The 25,836-nt window shown below is 39.7% G+C and overlaps 1 protein-coding gene, 1 long non-coding RNA gene and 3 other non-coding genes across 11 annotated transcripts in view; 3 read left to right on the top strand and 2 right to left on the bottom strand.

The window, feature by feature from the left end:
• Positions 1–9,073: 9,073 nt before the first annotated feature.
• On the bottom strand, positions 9,074–10,441 carry LOC119500834. The gene is made up of 3 exons (XR_005209693.1): positions 10,354–10,441; positions 9,769–9,872; positions 9,074–9,321 (listed from the first exon to the last, which is right to left on the bottom strand). It is a non-coding gene; the product is annotated as an uncharacterized LOC119500834 (long non-coding RNA).
• A 209-nt stretch (positions 10,442–10,650) lies between these two features.
• trnaa-ugc lies at positions 10,651–10,722 on the top strand. The gene has a single exon. It is a non-coding gene; the product is annotated as a tRNA-Ala (tRNA).
• A 984-nt stretch (positions 10,723–11,706) lies between these two features.
• On the top strand, positions 11,707–11,778 carry trnaa-ugc. Its single transcript has one exon. It is a non-coding gene; the product is annotated as a tRNA-Ala (tRNA).
• Positions 11,779–12,097: 319 nt separating this feature from the next.
• On the top strand, positions 12,098–12,169 carry trnaa-cgc. The gene has a single exon. It is a non-coding gene; the product is annotated as a tRNA-Ala (tRNA).
• A 3,169-nt stretch (positions 12,170–15,338) lies between these two features.
• The window catches only part of LOC119500614 (alsin-like), a 28,391-nt gene continuing 17,893 nt past the window's right edge, over positions 15,339–25,836 (bottom strand). For 5 of the 7 annotated variants that reach the window (XM_037790436.1, XM_037790440.1, XM_037790441.1 and 2 more), the window contains 18 exons: positions 25,406–25,472; positions 24,900–25,078; positions 24,366–24,431; positions 23,486–23,584; positions 23,040–23,204; positions 22,615–22,726; positions 22,087–22,164; positions 21,608–21,744; positions 21,324–21,479; positions 21,108–21,222; positions 20,656–20,813; positions 20,453–20,545; positions 20,085–20,264; positions 19,887–19,932; positions 19,629–19,690; positions 18,311–18,460; positions 18,073–18,169; positions 15,339–16,924 (listed from right to left, as the gene is read on the bottom strand). In XM_037790436.1, coding sequence (XP_037646364.1) covers positions 16,886–16,924; positions 18,073–18,169; positions 18,311–18,460; positions 19,629–19,690; positions 19,887–19,932; positions 20,085–20,264; positions 20,453–20,545; positions 20,656–20,813; positions 21,108–21,222; positions 21,324–21,479; positions 21,608–21,744; positions 22,087–22,164; positions 22,615–22,726; positions 23,040–23,204; positions 23,486–23,584; positions 24,366–24,431; positions 24,900–25,078; positions 25,406–25,472 — 1,999 coding nt within the window. In that variant the 3' untranslated portion in view covers positions 15,339–16,885. Of the gene's footprint in view, positions 16,925–18,072; positions 18,170–18,310; positions 18,461–19,628; positions 19,691–19,886; positions 19,933–20,084; positions 20,265–20,452; positions 20,546–20,655; positions 20,814–21,107; positions 21,223–21,323; positions 21,480–21,607; positions 21,745–22,086; positions 22,165–22,614; positions 22,727–23,039; positions 23,205–23,485; positions 23,585–24,365; positions 24,432–24,899; positions 25,079–25,405; positions 25,473–25,836 lie in introns of those variants that run through there. The other 2 variants (XM_037790439.1, XR_005209646.1) reach the window with 2 other exon arrangements.

Genomic DNA, 25,836 nt, shown 5'->3' with positions numbered 1-25,836 from the left:
TGCGTTGTTGCAGCCATTTCAAATGTTCCTGTTCTCTACAAGTTTTTCAGATTAATGGGTTCAGAAACTACATTTATCTCAAACACTGCATTTATTTTACATTTAGTAAAATAAAGTAATAACTTTATGAGAAAAATATGTAATATTTTGAGAAAAAATTATAATATGAGGATAAAGCAATAACTTTAACACAAGTTGTAATATTATATAAAGACATAAATTTGAGAATAAAGTCATAACTTTATGAGAAAAAGTTGCAATATTATGACTTTATTCATTAATAATAATTCATATTAATATTCATTCATTAAGTCATATTATGAGAAAAATGATATAATTTAATGAGAATAAAACCATACCATTTCAAGAAATAAAATTGCAATATTAGGAGAATAAAGTCATAATGTTATGAGGATAAAGCAAGAACTTTACGAGAAAACAAGTTGTAACATTATGAAAATAAAGACAGAAATTTGAGAATAAAGTCGTAACTTTATGAGAAAAAAGTTGCAATATTAACTTTATTCATTAATAATAAATAATATTCATTGATGTGATTGAGAAAAAAGCCATACCATTTCAAGAAAAAAAATCATAATATTAGGAGAATAGAGTCATAGTATTACAAAGTAGTAATTTTACGTGTTATTTTAAAGATGAAAAGAAAGGTGGTACAGAAAGGAAAATCAACTTTATATATTTGTTTTCCTCTCTTTTCTAATGGTACATTCAAATGGAACGAGGAAGGCTGCACGAATACATACAAACTCTCAGTTTACTGTGACAACACAACCTGTTGTCACAGTAAACTGCAGCATCAGTTTTTCCCCTGTTGTGATTAATGAAACCAGCTGTTGGTTCCGGCACAGACTGGAAACTTGCTTGAGATGTGCAGTAGCAGGTAATCACAGTTTGGAAAGCTGCTGTACCTTTATTTTGCTTTGTTAATTATCATCATCCGGTGATGCAGCTGTAAGCTGTTTTGGAAACTCTTCCCCCGGATGTGTTTAGGGTCAATGTGTCATCATACAACAGTTCGTATGATATCTGGTGAAAAGTTATACATTCATTTTTTGTGTTTTCCTACGAATGTCCAGCAACAGGCGACGCACGTGTCAACTTCCGCTCGTTACATGCATACAGTCTTTTCAAAATAAACTTCCGTCTTCACAGGAAACAACTTGGTCAGGTTTAGACAACAAAACAACCTGATTAGGTTTAGGAAAAGATTGTGGTTTGGGTTCAAATAACTCCAGAAGTGGCCTTACTTAAGTACGCAAACACAGTGACTTGAGAGGGGCTAGAGAGATGTGTTAAATTATCATTGTGTCATTAGTTGGAGAGCCAATACGGTTGCACTCTGTTACTGAAAAATAGGTTATTATTGCATGCCTAAAAATGTTAGCAATATTTTCCTGTTACCCTGCTTAACGTTAGTCTATGTCAATTTTTAGGGCCAAAATATAGTTATTTACTTTAAAGGAATGTTTTCTTTGTGTGTTTTTTTCAAATTGTATTGATATAGCCTGTTTAAAATGACCATATAACAATCAACTAATCAATGCTGATACTGTGTGCTAATAGATAAAGGAGTGATGACACAGAAAATGCTTTGAATTCCTTAGATATAGGAATGATCTAAACAGACCGGATGACATGACAGCAGATCATAGAAACGTTGTTACAACCATAAGATAATGGACTTGTGAGCATCTTTGGCTCAGTGTAAAAAGCCTTTTCTTTTAATGTTTGTGTAAATCGCAAAAACACGTTCCAGTTAGCCATTCTTGAGATGCTGCAGACGCAGACAAAAGAACTGAAACTATTCGCCTGTCTGGAAGTCAGAAATTATTCAAAGAATTTTAATGGTATGCTTTTGAAAAAGCTCAGCAGGAAAGGGGCTGAAAACATCTTTATGGTAACAAGCTTTATTTGAGCAAATCAATCCTTCAACACTAACAATCACCTGCACACAGTCGTACAGAGAGCTCAGCGTGGGGCCATCTCAGGCAACGTCTCTCGTGTGAAGTTTGGTTTCACTCCGGCAGACGAAGAGCTATTGTGGCTGCAGACTATCGTGTAGATGACACGGCTCACAAACGTGGCTCTTATCCAGCAGCTCATATGGCCGTGGTGTGTGTGTTTGTGTGTCCTTTGGGATCGATATACGACACCCCGACTCATCACTGAAAGTAGAGGTAATGAGCACATGGCGTGGGAACAGATCATTAATGCACACAGACCAGCTGATGAAAGTCTTTGTCTCTCACTCATTTTAATTACCAGAGTTTGACACACATGTGTAATAACTACATTTTTAGCCTGAAGCTGTGTATTTAAACTGAATTTTAAACCTAAACTAACTAACTAACTCTTCTTCTTATTGAGCTGCACATAGAAATATACTGTATGGCTTTCAATTATATGTTTATTTCTCTCTCTCTCTCTTCCTCTTGCTCTCTCCCTCAGGCTAATAATGTGTAAGTTACACAACTTAAAGGTCAATAACATTACGTGAAATTACCGTCACTAATGTAAACTTGATTTGTGTTCACTGGTAACATGTCGTCTCTTTGCAGGAAGTAACATTATGTACTTTTGCAGTGAAAAGTCACAGAGAGGACAGTCTGGCGTACAAAGTGCATGACTGTCCATCTCATGCTTCAAATCAGTGTCTTCTTTTTTTTTTTTTTTTAATATGAACACAAGACCACGATCTTGGCTCTAACTTTAGTCAAGGGCAGTGCATGAAATGAGCTGGTACTCGCCAGTACTGAGTACCTCTGATTTTTGTCTACCTTGTGAGTCTAGGTGCGCAACCCTAAACACCTGCATAACTGCGTCTCTTTTGTAAATGCATAGCTAGCGTAATCATTATTTCTGTTCATTATCCAATTTAATCTATAGGCATATAACAACAGATATCATATTCTAAGTTGGCTTTATTATAGCCTACAGCCTAGGCAATATTGTATTTGTGTAAAATTTGATTCGTATCGTTTACTACAGATGTTTTATTAACCAAATATACTTAAATGTGCAAACTGTGGAAATGTATGCTGTATGTAGGCCTAATGCATGTAATGAAATGCATACAAAAAAATACATTTGAAGTGGGATATATTATCAAGATATATGTATAAATATAAATATATCCAAGACACATGTGACGATCATGTCATGCAACTGCTGAATTAGGATACTGGCACCTTTCTTGATCCAATTCAGGCACTGGTCAAAGGTTAGAGTTGCATAAACTTACCAATAAAAATGTTTGACATGCTTTAGCTGCCAGGAGTGAGTGAGGGAGCCAGTTGAGCATGCATCTTAAAAAAATGTAAATTTTCTAGGGCTGTTTGGAAACAGCAACAATATTAGATTTTCAGTAAATCAAATTAGTATTTCCAGAGACGTCAAAGTGGCCACATCATGAACATTTTGGGTTGAGCAGCACAACGTCAACATGGATGCAGATGTGTGTGCATTTGGAGAGTAGATTATGCGGACAATTCATTTTTAAATTTTGACCATTTGTATGTTTTGATGTGATATGTGTGATATGTATGCATGTGATTTTAATGTTTAAAATTATATATCTTTTTAATGTGGACCAGTTTGCTACCTCCAGGTCTGAAAAGTGAAGCCCATACTGAAATGCCTTAAACTTGCATTCTTTCTAACAGCCAGCAGGGGGCGACTCCTCTGGTTGCAAAAAGAAGTCTGATTGTATAGAAGTCTATGAGAAAATGAGCCTACTTCTCACTTGATTTATTACCTCAGTAAACATTGAAAACATGAGTTTATGGTCTCAATCGCTAGTTTCAAGTCTTCTTCAATACCGCGTGATGTTTATTTAGTAAATTATGGTCCCATTTAGAGTCAAATAGACCATAAAGCAGGGTATGCTTTAGGGCGTGGCTACCTTGTGATTGACAGGTCGCTACCATGGCGTTGTCCGGACTGGGAGTTGTCTGTGTTTTCATCTTACAACTTTAATCCTTTCACAGTGTGTTTTCCGTCTTATTCAACATTTAGTTGTACTTAGCTCCACAGTCTTGTGTCATTTCTGGTTGCTAAAAAACAAGCCTCGAATTTGTCATTTTTGGCCATGGCCAAAAATGACAAATTCAAGGCTTCAAAATGCCAGTGCACAAACCGATGGGTGACATCCATCACAAAATCACATCCAACACAGTAAAAGTATCGGGCCAGACCAAACTGTTCACACAAACACACATACAAACATACTCTGTTTAGGGTTTGTGTGCAGACACACATTCCTCTCAACCTTCACAATCACCAACTCACATTCCTTCAAACCACTTTAAAATATATACCGGATGTGTGTGCACGGACATACAAGAAGCCCGAGCAGATTAATGATGACGTTTACACAAGGCTCGGGCTGAAAGAGGAGAAAAGTGACAGTCGCTATACCAAATGTCCTCACAGGATTCAGGTGTGAGGTTTGACTTGATATAAATTGAACATCTTGGTGAAGGTTGAGAGGTTGAAATGTCAGTTTGCAGTTCAAACTTTGCCTGTAGGACCAGACAACAGACAGTTTCCACCCCGATGGAAAATGATGCAAGAACACCCACAGACAGCCCTCTGGAAAAAAAAAGTCTGCCGTCATAACTCCTCCTGACTATATACAACACACGGCCTCCCTGATCTCTCTCCAAGAACTCTGTCAAGACTACAAAGACACAACGGGGATGAGGGCAGAAGGTCATGGTGTTGCGAGCGCACAAAGTAGATGTGAATTAATAAAGAGAGCTTGAGAAAGTAGGGCATACTCTGCCTTATTATTTTAGATGTCTGCTCACCTGTAAAATGGGCTGATTGTCAGATTTTTTGGAAAGTTACAACAATAGTTTGCCGCAGGTGTAACCATTGTAGCTGTTCTTCAGTCTGCATTGCATTGTACGAGACAAGTACCAACACTCTCGGACTTTTAATGCCTGGTCAATAAACATGGAAACCTGTTGGTCGGTAACGTATAGGCTCAACAATCTCTAGGCTAAAATCATGTGCCGTTGCCGACATATTCTAAATGTATGCAATGTATTTTGGGTTCATGGACTTTAATAGGGCCGTGGGGCGGAACTGGGGGTGCTTGGACTTGGGTGGAGTCCTGTCCAGGTTTCTGTAATGTCCTGTAAGTATTTCTCTTAATGTGTTTATGAGAAGCCTGTTGTTCAGCGATGGCACACTCATGGGAGTGTGGGGCTCTCTGCAGTGATAACCTGCCTGTGCTAGTTGTGTATTCAGCTCTGAAGCTTGGGGTTTAACAGTGGAACGGGTCCGCTGTGTCCGACAGAGGCTGACTCATTATGTCAGGGTAATGGGGAGTGGGACGCTATTGTGGATCAGAGTAATGTTAAAGTTAGCCCCAGAAGGGTAACCACAAAAATCACAAGCAATTGATGGGGAGAGGGGAAACACCAAATAAAAAAAATGAGCCTTAAAATCAAAGGCTCCCCACCCTCACTAAGATATTTAGATCAGTGGACTCTGATAGTAAACTAGAGCACCACCGTCTGCCGAGCAGCTGACTGGAGGATAAACTCTCTGGGAAACAGAGTGAAGTCGACTACTGGCCGTCAAAACTGAGAAGCCAGGCCACACAGACCGACCCCACTCTAAGCTTGGCAAATAGGTTCACGTGGTAACTTCTGCCAATTCTCTACACAGCTAGAAACAAGCAACAGAGTGAAGCTCTCACAGTGAGACAGTGAGTCAGCATCTGAGCACTGAAACCAGAGGTAGATATCAGCTCCACACACCTGATCCTCATCAGAGACAATCAGGCTCCACAGCTGCTCCTCCTCACAGATAATTAACCCAACCAGACCGCTGAGTGGCAGCTAGTGGCCCTCACAGTAATGTGGAAAGAATGCAAAGGAAAACTGAGATAAGTTACCGAGGAGCACGTTGTTTTATTACCCACAGACCCAAATATGAATCCAGATTGAGAGGGATTACTCTGCATATTTGGTCAGCGCCCTACTCTAAAATTTTCATTAAAAAGATGCAATAAAAGACCGTTTAAGACATTTAAAAGAACCATGTGTTTATATTCAAGATGGATTGAGTAATGGATTTCTAATGTTTTGAGCACATATTTGAACACCTCATTGGCAGCGTCAGTTTAAAATATAAAAGCCCGTTCTCATTCCCAGGGTCGTAAATACCGAGGCTTTGTTGGCGTTTGGTACAGCCGCACACGGCACGGTATGAAACACACCGGGCGCTCCATTAACTACAGTGTAAACCCATCCTCTGCAACATTAAATGCTCCGAAAAAGTGCGCCAGAAGTGTGGTGATGGAGTTTAAAGAGCGAAAAGACACACACACGGCGGGCTGAAGGAGAGGTGGATGGGTCCAACAAACACAAGGCTTTTCATCCAGGTGAAGAAGGTGATGTTCATGTCCCATGTTCACAACGTTCAGTGTAAATTTAACTGTACAAACGTAGTAGCTTTAAGCCCAAACCATATAGTTCTTTCTTAATCCTAACTATAGTGGTTTTGATGCTGAAAATAAAGTGACGCCAAGGGGCGGTATGTGACGAGTTGGGATGAGAACGTGTTGAATATACAGGTTATGCTTCAAAAAATGAATACTGATTTACCTGAAGGTGCATATTTTCCTATGTGAGTTCAGTGGAAAGAAAATGTCTTATAATTTATGTCCGTGGCACGTCATTAATGTCTTATTTCACTAAGACGGAAAGTGTTTATCGGCGAATGAATGGTGATGGCAGAGTTATGTGCTGGAGGCCGGATGGCTCGGCCAGACCAGTGCACCACACGTGCCAGCATTTAGTCACGGCACGTAACTGGGTCAGTAACCCAGATTCCCCTGTGTCCTCCTTCGACCGCCAGGAGGGACGGAGACAAACAGAACCGGAGGAAGAGGAGAGGACAAATTAGCCTTTTTTTGTGTGTGTGTATAAGCACCAACAGCAGCTCCATGCTGCAGAGATCTCTTTATTTCTTGTTTACATGCCTGCTTCCTATCTCAGCTTTCCGTCCTTCAAATCAAAACAATAATAAAAAAAAAGAATGAACCAGTGGGGCAACTCCAGGGTCTGAAAAGTGAAGCCAATGCAGAAGTGCCTTAAACCTGCATTCTTTCTAACAGCCAGCAGGGGGCGACTCCTCTGGTTGCAAAAAGAAGTCTGATTGTATAGAAGTCTATGAGAAAATGACCCTACTTCTCACTTGATTTATTACCTCAGTAAACATTGTAAACATGAGTTTATGGTCTCAATCACTAGTTTCAAGTCTTCTTCAATACAGCATGATGTTCATTTAGTAGATTATGGTCCCATTTAGAGTCAAATAGACCATAAAGCAGGGGATGCTTTAGGGCATGGCTACCTTGTGATTGACAGGTCGCGTCGTGTCCGGTCTGGGAGTTGTCCGTGTTTTACAACTTTAACACTTTCAGTGTGTTTTCACTTCATGATTATGTGTTATTATCATATTTATTATAACCTTTTAGGTTGCCTAAAAATGCCTTATTCCCTCTCGTGTCCCTTCTGGTTGCAAAAAAACAAGATGGCGATGGCTAATATGCTGAATTAAAGACTTCAAAACGGCCACAAACCAATGGGTGACGTCACGGTGACTACGTTCACCTCTTATATACAGTCTATGGAATAAACGTTAACCTCCGTTGCCGTTTGAGCTGCTGATGTGTGAAGATGTTTTTCTTCTTAAACATTCAGGTTGTCAGTCTGACTCTAGATTAGAGTTACACCTGCAGTTTCTAATCTTTTAATTAAATGAAAACTCAGACATATTCTGCTCCATTCTCGGTGCCGGCAGGAAGATTTTCCAGCAGAAGTAAGAAGGGTTAAACGTGATGAGACTTGATATTTCTTTCTTCCTTCCTTCTCCACCTGCTTTGTATTCTCTGCTCTCTCTCCCTGTCTGTCTCTCTTCCGCCTTACTTTCTGTCATCCTCTCTGCAGACAAACACAGCTGAGGTTCGGGCGTACCACCAAAATGTGTGTGTGTGTGTGTGTGTGTTGGAAGCTGTGCCAACCTGAACCGGCTGAACTGCAGCTCTGACGGACCCTCAGCTCTCTCGCTCTCTCTCTGCAGATGAGCTGGATGTCCGCAGTCGCCAGAAACACACTTAATAGATGTACAGTATATAAACTCCATATAGGAGATAAACTTGAATTTACTGATTAATCCTGACCTCCTTTAAGCCAAATGTGTCTGTAAGATGCAATAAAATCATGACGATTGCAAGATACTGCATCACAAAATGAGTCAATGAAATTTCAGAGATGTCAACAGCTCGTCTGAGAAATCAGAAAAGTGCAGAAAACAGAAGGATCTTCACACTTTTCAGGAATTCACTGTAAAAAAGACGCAAAATCACTCATTCGCTGTCACAGAGTGAAGACATTTTCACAAATTTGAACTATGAACGTACTGTAGTTTGCTTTTCCCTCTTACACTTTCATCAAATATATTCTAATGTTGATGATTGTGATTAAGAGATGAAGGCCAACAGTCCTAAAACCCAAAAATGAGTTAGCATTGTAGCACTTCCGGTTCCCTCGTCTGGAAGTCAATGGGTTTTTAGTTAGATGTCTGAATTAAGGTCTGTGGTTAACACAAGCTGAAGAGATTTAAATGTTTTATTCTATGACATAAAATACATCAATAAATATCCCACTCATGAATTTTGAAGCCTTTGTGTGTCTTAAAAAAGGCGGTTGCTAACAAGTGGCTAAACGAGAATACTAAACGTCATCACGCCGAATCGTCCACCGTTACAGTGTTGTTGTGTATACTCACGATCATTCAACCGTGGCGTAGTTTGCTTATAGCCTAACATTAGCTTTTTACTTCTGGCGATTTCATTCACACTTCAAAAATCATAAAGGTGACGTTCATTTGTAGAGATTATCTTGCTGAACAAAACGTGTAAGTATAAACGTGTGTTTGCCACGGAGCTTATTTTCTACAATAAACCAAAACTCAATGGAAACGTCCCGTTGGCTTTTTGTCAAGGGAACTCAGGGCGATGCTAACTTCCTGGTTGGCCTACAAAAATAAGTCATCCCTGGAGCACTTTATTGTTAAAGACCTTCATCTGTTATCGTCCTGGAGGATTGAAGGAACCGTGATCGGCTGGCGCAGCTCTGAATACTGCAGCTTTGTCCTGCCAGTGAATCCACATAGTTTTTCCAGGTGGTTGACGGATGACTACGTGGTTCCTCCTCCTCCGTCCTCGATGATTCAGTGGCGTTACAATCTGGTGGATCCACCGTCAGTGCGTGGACAGTATTCCTGTGTCATATTAAAAAGAAAGTAGGTGTCATCCAATGTGGTGTATCCTAAAATGTGTTTTCATCTCATGTTTTTCTTGCTATATCCTCAAAGATTGCTATTTTTCTGAAGTTTCTCATCTCCCTCCCTGAGCCTAACTTACAGGAAATAGCACCACAGTGAATTTATACTCTGGTCGTCGATGCAGATGAAACGTCTAAATCTGCTGCAGCTTTGCCTTATAGCTCCTAAAGGTCTCTCCGTCTCCTGCTCCCACATCTACTAAAAACAGCTTCCACTGTCGCTTTTTTGCTGCCGTCTTTCCAAAACACCAGCCAGCAGGTTTGATATTTTTTAAACACTCTGCAGTTCCTGTGTTTCCCCTGAATAGCCTCTGGCTTTGGGCTTTGACACCTGGCTACAGGCCACTGACACTGGAAAGAGAGGAAGAGTATGAACAAACAATACCTGCATGAGATCCAGTACCAGCCACAGTTCATTTTCTGCCCGTCACATACACAGAAATCACCATTTTTCAATCGCAGCAGTGCTTCAAATTGAGTCTCTGGTGCCTTCAACAAATAAAGACTTAATGTCAAAAGTTGTTTACTCTACATAAAACTATATAGTATATAGTTCAACTGGACAGCAAACACAATAAAGCAAAATAAAGTAAAAAATGAAAAGGTTGCAGTTGTTATTCCTACCAAACCAGAACAGCTTCTTCTGCTCATTATTGAGACTCAGCAGATTCACACAAATTAAATCTCGGTACAATCAATACTTGGAGGTTTTCTCTGTGCAGAGAGCGATGACTTGAGATTTTAGAGGAAATATATAGCGTCAGCATTTAACTCAATGTTCCTTCACTGGTCAGATTAATCAAATCAAACCACCATCGAAGAAACTCCTGACCTGAACCTGAAATGTATATAGAGTTATAGATTCACTTCACATGCTGCTCTGACAGACAATGAGCTGACGTAAATGTCACACTCGTGCAAGTGATGTCATTGAGTAACTACAGCATAAATTAATAATGGAAAAAGGTACCTGCTCTCGTTACAGCACAGGTGTTGATCCATGATCGAACGCCACGGGCAGGTGTGACATTCAGGTAACAACACTGGAGGCATCTGTTTGTAAGTGGAATAGATGTGAATCCATGCTGGTTACATCTGCAGTTAATCTACGACATCACAGATGGTCACATAGCTACGACTTCATGATGTTTAGATTGTGCCATGAATCTCATATTATGATGTTTGCCAATTGAAAAGATAATTTTGCAACAACTATAAAAGACTTCAAAGAATAAATGAATCTAGCAGGATATATTGACATCATACAGGGGATGTAGCTCAGTGGTAGAGCGTGTGCTTTGCATGTACAAGGTCCTGGGTTCAATCCCCAGCCTCTCCATCATGATTGTGCACCTTTCAGCACCCAGTAACACCAGCTTGAAACTGGTGAAAACTGCAGCTGAATGTATTGCTAAGGACAAACAGACAAAAGACTTATGCGTTTGCCTAGACCAGGGGTCAGCAACCTGTGGCTCTTTAGCCCCTCTCCAGTGGTTCCCTTTGGATTTTTTTTTAAATTTGTGAAAATGAATAATTGTTTTTTTGTTACATTTTCAAAAAAAAAAACACGCTTTGAGAATAAAGTCATAATATTACGAGAAAAAAGTCGTAGTATTATGAGAATAAAGTCAGAATATTATAAAGTAGTAATTTTATGTGTTATTTTTTTTTTTCTCGTAAAGTTTTGACTTTATTCTCGTTATATTACGACTTTTTTCTTGCAAACTTCTGACTTTATTCTCATATTACGACATTTTTTTTCGTAAACTTATGACTCTATTCTCGTAAACTTATGACTTTTTTCTCGTAATATTACAACTTTTTTTTCTCGTAAAGTTATGACTTTATTCTCGTAACATTACAACTTTTTTCTAGTAATATTATGACTTTATTCTCATAATATTAAGACTTTTTTCTCATAAAGTTATGACTTTATTCTCGAAATCTTCGATTTTTTTCCCCTCAATGTGGCACTAATACTTCGTAGTACATTTGGTCTTTGGCCCTCACTGCATTAGACTTATATACTATATACTTAGACTATAAACTCTGTTACCTTCATCACAATGCTCAAATGTTTTGTGGCTCCAGACAGATTTTTTTTGTGCCTAAAATGTCTCTTTTGATAGTAGAGGTTTCTGACCCCTGGCCTAGATGAGACTTCGGATGACAGTGACTTGGTTTGCAAAGCTCTCTCCGGCTTTCCTCATACTGTCACCACAGAAGCTTTTCTATTTAGCAACAGTTTGGATTGTTTTCCAACAGTCAGATAATCAGATATCAGTCTGTTTTAGTCCATATCTTTGGATTTACTTTGGAGAGAGGGGATGTAGCTCAGTGGTAGAGCGTGTGCTTTGCATGTACAAGGTCCTGGGTTCAATCCCCAGCATCTCCATTATTATTTGATAACATACACAACTAATTGATCCTGTTATATTGGTATTTACACATGGAGCTATACTGAGGGCTCTTTAAAGTGTAAACGTGTTAGTTGACATTTCATTTAACAATTAAAACACTGATAAATAAAAGATGAAGGGGATATAAGCCCACATTTCTTTATCAATATACATGTGCGCAGCTGACTGACACTGATTGATCATGTTATAACTGTGTTTACATAAAGGACGGACTCGTCAAAGTAATTAATTAATGGAACGAAAAGACTTAAAACAATTAATTAATTAATCAGGCAGCCGTAATTGTCACAGAAGGGGGATGTAGCTCAGTGGTAGAGCGTGTGCTTCGCATGTACAAGGTCCTGGGTTCAATCCCCAGCATCTCCATCATGATTATATGCCTCAGAGGGCTTAATATACAGACACTCAGTAATTTTGTTAACACTATATCTATATGGGGGCAGATTCAGTCAGCAAATAAATACATCAACCGCTTAATAAATTGGTAAAATTAAGAAAGAATAGAAATAAAATACACAATATTCATCAGAATTAAACCAAATTTATTGCCCCTTTTTGAGTAAACACATTTTTTCATTTCATTTATCCATCAAAACTAATCAGTTCCCCCGATCATCTCTTTCTATAAATGTATGAAGTTACAAAAATATACACTTAGTTAGAAAAATAATAAACTCATAAATTCAGTCAGGTTACAGCCGCAGTGTGAAAACCTCCAAGAAAAACCATGATGTGTTTTACATGTTTGAGCCCAAAAAGTGCGCTTTATATTATTTATTCTGATAACTACATTTTCTGAGTCATTAGATTTAGTTAGTTAGCAGGTGATTTGTTGATGTTGGGCTGAGACATGCAAAAACATCTGTACTGTCCTTTAACCCGGTGGTAATGGAGGTCAGAGAGGTCAGCTGGTCCATCCTTAGCTGTTACACCTGTATCACTCTACACTGCAGTGGCTTTAATAGCAAAACGAAAACTATCCCAACACATACATCATGTCTACATTCTGCAAAATCTTGACAATAAATACAGTACAAACACATTTCAGTAACGCCGGAGAAAACGATCTGATTTTGAACCCAACAGCTGCTTTTCTGTCATTTTGGCAAGTTTTTTTCTTTGAGTTCTGCAGTTCAATCTGAGTTTTCTGCAGTTTTATTCCTGAAAACATAAAAACAAGCTCAGTTTATTAACAGTCAGTAACATGACGGCAGGTTTTAAACACATCAATAGTTCTAGTTTTTTCAGATGGAATATAAAAGTTTTTACTCCGTGGGGATGATTAAAGGAACAGTGTGTAACATTTTGGGGGATCTATTGGCAGAGATGGAAGATCATATTCATATCTATGTTTTCATTAGTGTATAATCATCTGAAACTAAGAATTGTGTTTTCGTTAGATTAGAATGAGCCCTTCATATCTACGTAGGGAGCGGGTCCTCTTCAGCCATGTTTCTACAGTAGCCCAGAACGGACAAACCAAACACCGCTATCTGACTTCTGTTGCTCTTAAAGAAGTGTTATTATGGTAAGGATGTCCTCTGAGCAAAGCGAATGGCGTTACGATGGTTTTGCATTCAGCGGCTCACGTTACCAGTCTTGGAAAGGTGAGGCGTGAGCGGAGGGGTACTCATTCGGTTGCAATCTGCAACCACACCACTAGATGTCGCCAAATCCTACACACTGTAGCTTTAACATCCACAGAGGGTTGTGGGGAATTTTGTGATATAGGATTTTTAATATATCTCTAATAAATAACTTAAATTGCTTCTGATAATAAATAAAAGAAGTAACACAATTCCTTTAAAAGTGATTTGAAGCTCTCGCAGGTTCTTAAAAACACACTGCTGGGGTCGTGACAGTTCTGGGAGCTGAAATGGGCGCCATACCAGATTTTGATCATAAACTTTTTTGTTTTGCCAGAACAAGGAACATTTTAAAAAGATACTGAAAGTCATTATTTTGATGTACCGAAGAGATCTGGATCTGAAAATAAATTAATTTATAACACATACAGATGGATTCAAAAGGATCAAAACTGATAGAAAAAGAAGTTTTAAGTACCTTGATGTTTTTTTTGTAGGCTACTGTAGCTAACTAGCTGCATTAAACACACACACACACAAACACAGTGATAGACAATCATGGCACACATACAGTATGCCTCATTAAGTAAGTGCAGTAGTTCATAAGAAAATAGTGACAATGTTTAAAATGTCCTATAGTGACCTATATCCTAATATCCCACAATTAGGGCGGACCCGAGTACCATTTTTTGGGCTTCGAAGCTTCGGTGAGAAATATTCAAAGCTTCGGGACAGCGCCGCCGACGCACTACTGTACACACACGCACCTCTACACACAACAAACAATGATATCCATCGGAGAGTAATTCATGTTGAATATGAATAATGTTGTGGGATTATTCCTTATTTCATGGGCTAGTTTGGGATTTATACTTCAATTTGTATAAAAAACGAAGCATTTGAATACTGATTTGGAGGTCGATTACCATGGCAACAGTCGAAGCTTCGAAGCATTCGGGTCAGCCCTACTCGCAATGTGAATTAATCCTTTAAAAAAAAACAATTGGATTCACACCAAGTAATCATCACTCTTTCGGGGTCAACCTTCCAGCAAATATTTTTTTGGCAAATCCTGTTCACAAACTAACAGGACTGAAAACATGTAGGCCCATTTCCAAACCGCCCCCAACACCCTCTCCATCTCCCTCTCCCTAACCACCTCCACTTCACATTCGTGTGGAGGGTCCACCATAATAACTGCCATCCCAAACCAATTAGCGGGGAGTGGAAGTGAGTTATGAAACCCTCCAACAGCGAGCCTACATCGATGTCGACTTAACCAGCTGCCCTTACTGACGAACATTTACTCGTAAAGTGCTCAAACTGATAGATATTTAGTTTATTCTACTATATTGTCATATAGACATTTACAAAATAAATTAAATAGATTGTATTTTAGGATCAAATATACCCTTGTCATGTTCATTAGATTGTAAATTGTTGTATATTTATATATACAAAATATATTCATTATTATTTTTTACCCCTATCAGGAGCTATAACCCCATAATTTATTACATCTTTAACTGTGCAACACTGACTAAACAGGCTTAACACTGCATTTATTTATTTATACAGAACATTTAAACTAATATTCTTATTTTACACTATTCTTGCATTTTTATAAATGCATGCATTTATATTATTTGCATAGATCCTATTTTCAGCATTATTGTTTGCACTGTTGTTATATATATATTTCTTATTTATATTTTCTTATGATTTCTCAATTTTATATATTTATATTCAACAACGGGAGCAAAACGTAACTCAATTTCCCCCCCCCGGGGATCAACAAAGTATTTCTGATTCTGATATTTATTTCCTTGCCGGAGAGAGGGAAGTTCGTCCCAGAGTGTATTTAAACGCTGTATTTAAACCCTCCACCTTAAAGAAGGGTGCTTCATTGAGCTGTGAGTTCACTCCACCACGGAGTTGGAGGGTGTAGGAACCGGATTGGAATTGGGCCATAATGTCCTTTAACGAGACTGAGAAAAATCATGGAATCCTTTCCAGGAATTTGTTCCTGGAAAGCTGAAAGTGCAACGTTGAAAATGTCTCTCGTCAGACTCGTTCATACATGCTCGTTCACACACAAACACACAGAATAACAAACTGAATGAAGTACCAACAGAGGAATATTTCCTTAATGCTTAGCTAATCAGCGTTCACTCATTAATTATATTAAGTAAAGTACAAAATCATTTCCCTCCGTAGTGACGTGTTAACTGTCCTACTGGTCAGCTTACTGATCAGACCTGAGACAAGCTGTTAGTTCAACATGCAGGAGCATGCACAGGTTGGGTTTTGTATTAAAGGAGAGTACTAGAATTAATAACTCAAATTAATTTAAACAGTCTCAAGAAACTGAAAATCAGTTTAGTGTGACGTATTGAGCGACCTCTCCTGCATTCAAAAGATGTAAAAATTAGTTTAGGGAGTGAGAGGGGATGCCACTGAGACGGAGCATTTTTGATTTATATGCTAACACAGTAACACAATTTGCATCTAATTTACATTTGAAGGAACAAAAGTGTTCCATGAGAAATGAAGCTTTCAGACCTGGTGATTTTGGTTTGGCTGCTGAGGAGGAATATCAAACCACAGATGAGGCATTAAGTACCTTAAGCTTTGTTTTAAGACAGTAACTTTGTGAATTTCATCCAGTCTACTTTTCAGCTGCTGCAGCTGCTTACTGATGAACCAGAGGAGGCTCAGTTTGACCCCGCTGTATTAACTCCATCTGTGTCTCCTGTTGTTGCACCAGTGAAAAGTAATGAAAACGCAGCGCTCGCATTACTACGAGTGCTAAAAACACGCTCAAGTGCAAGAAAATCTTTTCGGTTTCACAAAACCGACACCAAACCAACATGTTTCTGTCAGTTTGTCTTGACAACCAGCAGCCTCGACTGCTCATTTTTTAACAAAACTGCAGTTTCCATATACGGTCTACTGAGTGTAGGCTTTGTTAAATTTTGCTATATCCAACAGTGCATTTACTGTTAACATGTGGAAAGACAGAAATCATAACTTCAAAACTTTGAAGTTCCCTTTGAGGAGCCATTAAAACAATATCTACATTAATATTTTCCTCAGTGACGTGTAGTCAGTTCCCTTTGCCTGGAGTTATATACAGCACAACACCTCACAGAGATCTTACTGTATATTCTAATGAATTACCCTTTAGGAAAAAAAAAGTAGAATACAAATACTGTAATAAGTTGTTACACCTTTGCAAGAGAATTGTCTGTGACTTTCATTAAATAATATAATATAATATTACTGAAAATCATATTCCTGTTTGACAGAAGGTGAAGGAGTGACGCTCTCCCCTCCCTCCATCTGTCTGTGCAGCTTCCCAGTTGCCTCCAGTAGGATACTGGTGGTTTGACTGGCTTTGTTCTGGCAGCTCCTACTGTATGTGTGAAGCGTTTCGATGCTCCTGGTGGTGCTGTCATCGCTGTTTGTTGACTGTGTGGCGTCTTCCTGTCTGCTCCTACATGGACGACTCGTGCTGGATCTGGATGTAGCAGGCCTGCAGCAGAGCAATTTAACTCATGATTAAGTGACTGACGACTGAAGAAGATGAATTTATTATAGAAACTAAGAATAAGGCTGCACAATCCTCTAAATTTATTATTTTAGTTATTGAATTTTTAATAAATTAAATTGACCTTTTGCTAAGCCCCTCCTAGAACCAAAGAGTAGAGAAGCAAAGAGATGAAACTCCGGTGCTTTTTTGACAACAGCCACTGCCATTTTGGGCTGAAACGCTTATTATATTTATAATATTTTATTGTTCAACACAGGCCATTTTAGTAGAATATAACAATAGAATAGAAATCATTTTGTTTTACTTTTCTACGGCACTTTTTAGGCCGACGTTTTACTGGCGGAAGCGTAGCTCTGCTGCTGGACGCTGACGTTGCAATGGAACAAACAATTGACTTTCACTTTTCGGCAATATACGTCATTGTTAGAATGGCCACTGTCCAATCATACGTTAGCAACTGTAACTAGGCGCCTGTCAAGCCTTCAGCTTGGATGGTTGAATATTAATTATTGTTGATTTGTGGGATCCAATGTATGGATCAAGCCCACATGAGTGAGCAACATCCTGGCACACTTTAAACAAATGGAAAAGCAGGATCATTTAGTTTTATATTAGATAATGAAAGCTAAAGGGAATCATAACTAAACATTAACTTATCTTAAAATAAAACAATATATTGACTTAACCCTGCTGGGCAGGTACATTGTTGTCCCTTTATGTTTGTCCTTCATGTGAGTTGTCAAGACGTGGGGTATCTGAGGCTTGTATCGGGACTGCAGGTGAGCTTATCTCTTGATTTTAACGGCCTCTTCATTCATAATACGCCAACAAATTAGCCCATATTGTGAATGTAGCTCTTGAATGCATATTGTAATCCTTCCTGTCTACTTCTTTCTGATATTTCAGAACAATTATTCCAGAAATCTGCCATTATTTCCATTGGAATATCTCTCAATATTATCTTTGAAAACACCACATTGACATGCCGGGTACGAAAGCTTGACAGGCCTAGCAACAGTAACCAAGGGGGGAGGGGCTTAGCGAAGGGTCAGTTGTGTAAAATTTCGAGTGTGTTTCCACCATGAATAAAAGCATTATCTGTAATGTGTGTTTTGGGGGGGGGGTCCCACCTTCAGTGTGGTGAACATCAGTCCCATCTCTCCGTGCTGAACGTTGGGATCCATTAAATCTTCTATCAGACTGACCTCAGCTCCCAGGTTCCTGATCCTGGAGAGCAGAGCAGCAGAAACAAAACACACCGTCATAACACTGAAGCTTCTGATTCAAAGTGTGTCCTTCACACTGATCAACAATCTAGTTGTCAGTTTAGCAATTGCTTAATTTGAGGTAACACTTAAGATAACACACCTTGCCCTGAGCACCACGTAGAGGAAGAGAGGGAGCAGGTCATCCATGCACCACAGGAAGTTGCCATCCAGCATCGGTTTTACTTCCTGGGTCAATTCCTCAAACGTCTTCTGGATGACGAGGAGTTTGTCTGACGGAGTGAAGGTGGTGCTGCATGTGTAGGTAGACATACATTTTTATTTAGACACATAATAACGCACTTTCAATTTTGGTAATGTCCTGAGTTGCACTGTTGGAATATAGTGTCACAGCTTGTCACATCAGGTGAGAGGATGAGGGTTGCTTGTTTTTTGTTTTTTTTTCAGTACTGGTGGTAAAACTTTTAAAATGGGGCTTCAGTCCCTCCATCAGTTTGCAATCTTAAACTAAAATTCAACCAATCCAAGCATTATTTGTCCATTCAAAAACATTCCTGCCAAAATGCAAATTTGACCACCCATTTCCAAACGAAGCTCCGATACAGAAATTGTCACGAGCCTCAAAAAAGGAGCGGTACACAGCCTGTCAGCAAGCGTCAGTTCAGTCGGGCAAACAATACTGTAGGAGCCAAAGTGTGTATTTATTATTTGCAAGTATTATATGTTTAGGCTGCACATGTTCTTGTGGTAGATATCACTTCCGGTAACTGGGACAGGGGTGTGGTTTCACCTATTTTTACCTGTTCACTTGGACCGCAGGAGTTAGACAAAGAGGGTGAGATATTTTCTGTTGACCGTCACGTCACTTTACGTTTAGTTATTCCAGTTAGCCTTGTTGTTTGTAACTCCTTTAATTTAATAAACAGTAAAATGCATCTGGACTTTTTGGAACAAGTCACAGAGTAAAGAGCCTACTGGGGCACAATGAGAAGGATTTTCCCTAAAAAAAAAAACAATGTATAGACTGATACAAAAATAATCCCTCTCAATAATCACTTATGACCCACTAGACGTGTGTGATGGTGTCTGTTTCTGACACCACCACAGAGACCCTGCAGCCCTCTGCCTGTAATTTGTCATATTTTGCTGTGTTCTGAACATTTCTAGGCATCAACCTCTATAAAAACGTAGCGACCGGGTGTCAGATTTTAAGCACACATCCAAAAGGAAGCTACGAAAATAGAGTACACGGTGCCGAAAAAAATGCCAATATAGCAAAAACGCCATGGGGCGCACTGTAACCGCTGTTGAATGTTGGATATTAACTAAATTGTCGGACATGACTTTAAGCTCAGTAGGTCTGGATTCCTGTTTTTTCATCTGCTAATCACACTGTATCAGGTCATGTCACATTTAGTGACATCACTATTTATGTCAAGTCAGGGTCACATGGCAGCTACCTGATTTGTTGGAGTGTCTCTACAGCAGAAACAAAGCAGGCATCTTTACTGCTGGACACAATCTGTGATAAAAGTTATAAAAGAAAATCAGTTATAGACGACAAAACAAAAAGATGAAACAGCACACTTTAACCTCATGTTGGAATCACAGGTCATGTGTGAGAGTGATGGATGGATGGGCGGACTGAAAGCTGGTGGAGGAAACGGAGTGCAGATATTGAGAGAAGGTGCTTGAGGAGAAAACGTTTAGCATCTGACCTGCTTTTTCTCTCCCAGAATTGACATCCACACTGGCCAGAACTTCCTACAATAGAAACACAAAGTAAGCACACAGCTCTCAGCATTAGAGGTGGTCAGAATTTGAAAAGGTATTTAAAACCAACCAGAACAACACTGTTAATCATAATGCCTTTTAGAGACAGCATCGTGGGCATGCAAACAAATGTACACACTCACTCCTGCACTCCCAGGAAGCTGAGCAGCGACTGGTCAGGCTGTTTGTTGAGTCGGAGGATGCGCTCCCCGTACAGCGCCTCCTCCTGCTCCTCCTGCAGGCAGTACAGGGTAAAGAGAGGAGGGTAGAGTCGAGGGAGCAGCTGAGGGAGGAGCAGAGACGAGCAGCTCACCACCATAACACTGGAGGAGAAGGAGAGAAAGGGAGATGAAGTGTACAATACAACCTAATGTATTTCAATAGCATTGAGATGGACAAACTGACATCCATTCATCTAACTGTTTGGATCTTGTAAGTTAACCATTGTATCTGTTCGGATACCCGTCACTGCCTTTAGGTCTATTCTAATACATATGTGTGTGACACTCACCCTTGCTCTGCTATGTTAGAGTTGCGTCTAGATGGAGAGGCAGGGGGGTCTGGGAGGACACCGCCATCTTCTGGTAGCCCCGGGAACAGAAACCTGCAGAAAACAATTTATGTCATTTTTAAATACATGAGTCAAAGTACGCTAGATGCACGTCTACAGAAGGCCTCGGGCCAAGCAGTGAAGAGAGAAGAACCTGAATTTACCTGACGATGCTGTAGAAATGTATGAGGTATGCCAGAACCTCCTGGACGGCCTGCCGGAGCAGCCTGCGGTTGGATCCCACACCGACGTAAGTCATCCTGTAGACCGTCACCAATGTCTCCACCAGCCAGCCCAGAGGGTGGTGACGGGTCTCACACGCCTGAAGAACAACCACGGTCACACACAGACATGCACACTTTAGTATTAAAGTGCTGAATTGTATTATATTATACTAAGAGGTATTTCTAATATTTTGTCTCACAGATTATAAAAATAAGGGTGGACAAAACAGTAGAAGCAACTATTGTTATAACTAATTTATTGCAGGGCTGCATTTAATAATTTATACCTTCCAAATCATGCAAGTATTATAAATACAGAGAATGACAGAGAGAGAGAGAGAGAGAGAGAGTTTCACACACACACACACACACACACACACACACACTCGTACCTTGATGAGGTATCTTCGTATGTTGTCGAAGTTTGCGGTGGTCACCGGTTCTTCATGCTGAGGAATGAACTCCAAACACTCCAGTGCTTTACTCTGAGACCGAGTGAGATCTGGGCTACAAACACACACACACACACACACACACACACACTTATTTCGGTATACAGCTATCTACTGTATATATACATTTGCTTTTGTGTGTTTTGCTGTATCTACCTTTGTCGTCGTGCAGTTGCTATTGTAACAGCGATGTTGTCCCAGGCTTCGGTCCTCTCTCCTTTCCCAGCAGCATCACAGCCCAGTCGACTCCAACATTCATCGAACACACAGAGCCACCTCTGAGCTGCAGGCACCACGTACTGACCCACCCTGCTGCACACGCACACATTCAAACACAACATGAGCACTACATGATGCAAACTCTGTCTTAGACCTGAATATCCTGTTTACAGTAACAACCATCAGCCTCACTACAATTAAAGTTAAAAAAAAATACTCACAGCAGGTTGTTTCTCTCTTTGTTTTCAGGCTCATCTGCAGTTGGTTTCATGTACGTTCCAACCACCTTCAGCCCTACGGACCACTCTCCACTGAACTGGCCCTCCAGGCTGTCACCGTTAGCCTGCAATAAAACACCCTGAAGAAGAAGGGAAAGGAGGAATGAACGTGTATGAAATTATTTCCAATGTCTTGCCGTTGTAGAGGTCTGTTTATTGGTGACTGACTAAGGCTTCTTGCTAGTGACATGTAACCATTTTGCATTAACAACTGTGAGATTTTAAATTGGAATTAAGCACAAAAAGTCAAGTAACTTATTTTCCAATTACTCATGTAGTCCTAATCCAGGAAACCCAGTTACATTCCGAAGTTGTAAAGACCATTAGACATGAATAAGATACCTTTATGGACAGAAACTGCTAGAGAGCATGGCAAACATAGAGCCAAGAGCACACAGATAAAAGGAGACAGAGCTTCCTACCTTCCCGTTGACGGTCCAGTCATCAGAAAACTCCCCATGTAAAGCTGTGTCGTCATCTGACATCAACAGACCTGGACCCTGATAGAAAACAACAAATAAACAATTACACATATTATTTGATGCACACTGTTTTCAGTATATCATTGCCTGAGGCCATTATGTACCTATAATTGATATGAGAAAATCAAAGCTCAGTGGCACCACCCCCTGTCTTTAAGTGGCATTACATAGCAGAGTTTCCCCAAACAAGTTGCTGTTAAACACCTACTTCTATTTCTTGATTCAATAGATGTGTAGCATGAAATCGAATGAATGATAAGAGATAAGACATGATAAATTATATTATATCATATGTATATTCACTGGCCCAAAATCTGCAGGCTAATCCAGGTTCAAAGCTCCTCAGACAAATGGGTTTTTTTTCAAATTCCTCGACACAAACATCAATAACTCCTTGTCAAAGGAGGCAAACACTGATGCCTGAACCTCTTATTTTAACTGAATATCGCTGCTTTAGGGTGAACTTACACACATCTTGTTGTCTCTGAAGAACCCTTCATAGTACATGCCGCACTGGGTGACAACCACAGCGTTGCCATGCCGCTGCTCGTCCGACCACAGTCCCATGTACTTCTCACCTCTGGGAAGAGCACATGAGAGCAGCGACTATAGTGACAATTAAATGCACTCATTGCACATTCAGTACAGACAGGAAGCTGCTCGTTTGCCGAAACAATGTTACACAAGATTCCACTGAAATGCTTTGAACTGACGACTAAAACTATAGCTGACCATAAAAAAACAACTGTGCTGTTAACTAATACATTTTTCAGAAATGTAGATGTTCTCCTGAAATTGTCTCGTCATTTTTCTCCCCTGATATTCATAAGATCGAGCAATATCCCCAATATCACTGGAGCTTTTTTGGGTTCGAGCCAAATCATTAATCTGACCTGGTGATGTCATCGTAGACTCCGTATCCTGTCTTCCTGTCGTTGACCCACTGGCCAATGAAAACGCCGGAGGACTTCTTGGCCAGCCTACCGGAGCTCATCATACCGTAACCGTGGCGCTGCCCGTCACAGAAGCAGCCCTCGTACACCTCGCCACTGGCGTACCTGCAATAGGTAGAGCCCACAGAGACATGAGTACACACACACAGAGATCGTGAGTGGGCCTCTGTACGTTCATGTGCAGAGCAATGCACTAAGACTGACATGGTTGGGGGTGTGGGAGTCAGACTGAATATTTCTTTTACATGCGTAACTTGGGGTCAAGTATTGCTACTTAACACAAGACATGACCTCTGTGATTCAGTTATGTACAATTAATATACAGGTCCTTTATCCTAAGCTACTCTCTTCTTTACTAAAAAGTCAGTAGAAAACATTGTACTGACTTGTACTTGCCGAAACCATGGATCTTGCCATCTCTCCAGTGTCCTTGGTAGCTGTTGGCCTTATTCAGCACTTTGTCAGGTATTATACATTCTCCATAGCTGGAAAGAGAACGAACAATTGTACAGAACTTGAGACAAGTTTAATCTTTGCTAGTTAATCACACAGATATAAATAACAAAAACCACCAGCTGGTTTCATGGTTTCAGTCATGCTGGATGTTTAAAACATAACAGGACTGAAAATTACTATTTTCTGTTTCTGTATTTAAATATTTGATCTTGTGATCGCAGGTCTCCCTAAAAGATAGATGAATGAAGAACATTACACATTAACCAGCTCTTTAGTACTACCCCAGGTTAATGTACTTACTAGGGGTAGGACATGCCAGAATCAATATAACTGCTTCATTTGAGTCTATGTTATCATTTTTATTGTTGTAGTCTGAGTAACATGACGTCATATCCGCTTCAATAACAAAAACAAAGCCGAAGCGAGAAAGCAGAAAACGGCGGAGGATCCGCAGAGCTACGACCTGCACCCTCGCATCTTAAAGAAATAAATACATTTATGGAAATAAGATGGATTATATTCACCAGAAGTATAAAACATGTTACATGTCCCTTATAAATTAAAAAGAAAATACCACTAATTTGTGAGGGAAATGTCTTTATTCATTGATTTTTGCTGGAAAAAACCTGACAATGACTGATATATTTGACTTTAGGACATCTCTGTCTACATACATGCTGAAAATCAAACATTTTTACTGTATCAATTAGATATTTTCAAAGTAAAAGTCGCAATAAATTTTAATATCAAATTGCAATACTTAAAAATCGCAATACATATCAAATCGGCACCCCAGTATTGTGGACTTACCCGTCCTCCTGTCCATTCTTAAAGTTCCCGCTGTAGGTCCGTCCATCTGGCCACTTCATGGTTCCTCTGTGAAGGCAAATACATTTAACTATCCAACTATTTACACAACGCCCTTTTAACAAAGTTTGTATTCAAGAATGCCGGAAATTGTCAGCTCACAGTTCATGCTGACTTCACTCACTCCCTGCACATACTTTGTTTGATCTTTCATTTACTTTCACACTGTTCCTCTTCGCCACACAGGACTGATTTGAAATTTGAGAGAAACCATCTTATGGTACCCCACCAGTGTTTTAACATATTAATACTTGTGTTATCGTACTATAAGTATGAGTTGGAAACATTCAATATTCTTCTTTATGGTGCGATCAACACACTCCAATATCAATATCTGCCAATATCCAATGCACACACTTGAAAATAGATTTCATGAACACACCCATATGCAAACATTATTCATTACACACTGTACACTGCAGAGATGGAGACGAGATAGACACACAAAAGTAGAGACAAACAAACACGCTCTCTAACCTGCCGTGAACTCGTCCTGCCTGCCAGCACCCGGTGTACCGGGCGTCTTTAAACCGGCCCTCTCCAGTGAACACGTAGGAGGCCGTACGAGACATTGCCGTCAACCCTGGTGACGACCCGTGACCTGCACCACCCAGCACCTGATCCACCGCCTGGTTAAGAGACCTCAGCCAGTTGTTCTGGAGAGAGAGAGAGTGGCTATATGAGAACGAGGCAGAACAGTAACATTTGCTCCCCAAATTTGCATTTCCAATAGTACCAGTTTCAGTTTCATGAAGGAAACATGGAAAGAACTAAGCAGAGAGAAAGAAACTGTTCATGTTTATTGATGTTTTTAAATCAGCTGGACTGGAATGAATACATTTTGAAAGAAGAACAAGCTTAAATTGTTTTGTACAGTATTTTTATCTGAATTTGCAGCATAATTTACAAAAAAAAATTTTGCATAAAACTTCTTGAATGACAACAACCAAGCTGCAATAAGTGGGTAATAACTGTAAAAGTACCTTCTCTTGTGGTGTCGAGGCCACCAGGGTGAAACTCTCCTCTGGACATGTAATTTTGATGGCATAGCTGGAGACACACAACACAAGGACAATAATAAACGTTATCTGTTAAAAACATTGAGAGAATGTGATGAAATTACAACTGAATAAATTAAATCAGGTTTGATAACGCAGAAAACTGAATGATATTTTGATAATATGGACAAAGATACCTGCTTTTACTAGCTTTTGGGGAATAAAAAAGAAAGAAATCTGACAAAACGAGTGAAGATAATGTCAGAATTTAGTTTGAAGCAGGATAGTATCTGGGCTAAGACTCTACCTGTCTTAGGTACAATCAAGATCCAGCCAACGTCAGCCTGATGAAAGTGACAAACCATTTATATATGATGTAGTTCCAGAGATAGACCCAGGTATCAGCCAAGCATGAA

This window comes from Sebastes umbrosus, chromosome 13 (genome assembly GCF_015220745.1).
Source record: "Sebastes umbrosus isolate fSebUmb1 chromosome 13, fSebUmb1.pri, whole genome shotgun sequence".
NCBI classification, from domain to species: Eukaryota; Metazoa; Chordata; class Actinopteri; order Perciformes; family Sebastidae; genus Sebastes; species Sebastes umbrosus.
The sequence above is the reverse complement of the archived record's forward strand: the minus strand, read 5'-3'. Positions and strand labels throughout refer to the sequence as shown.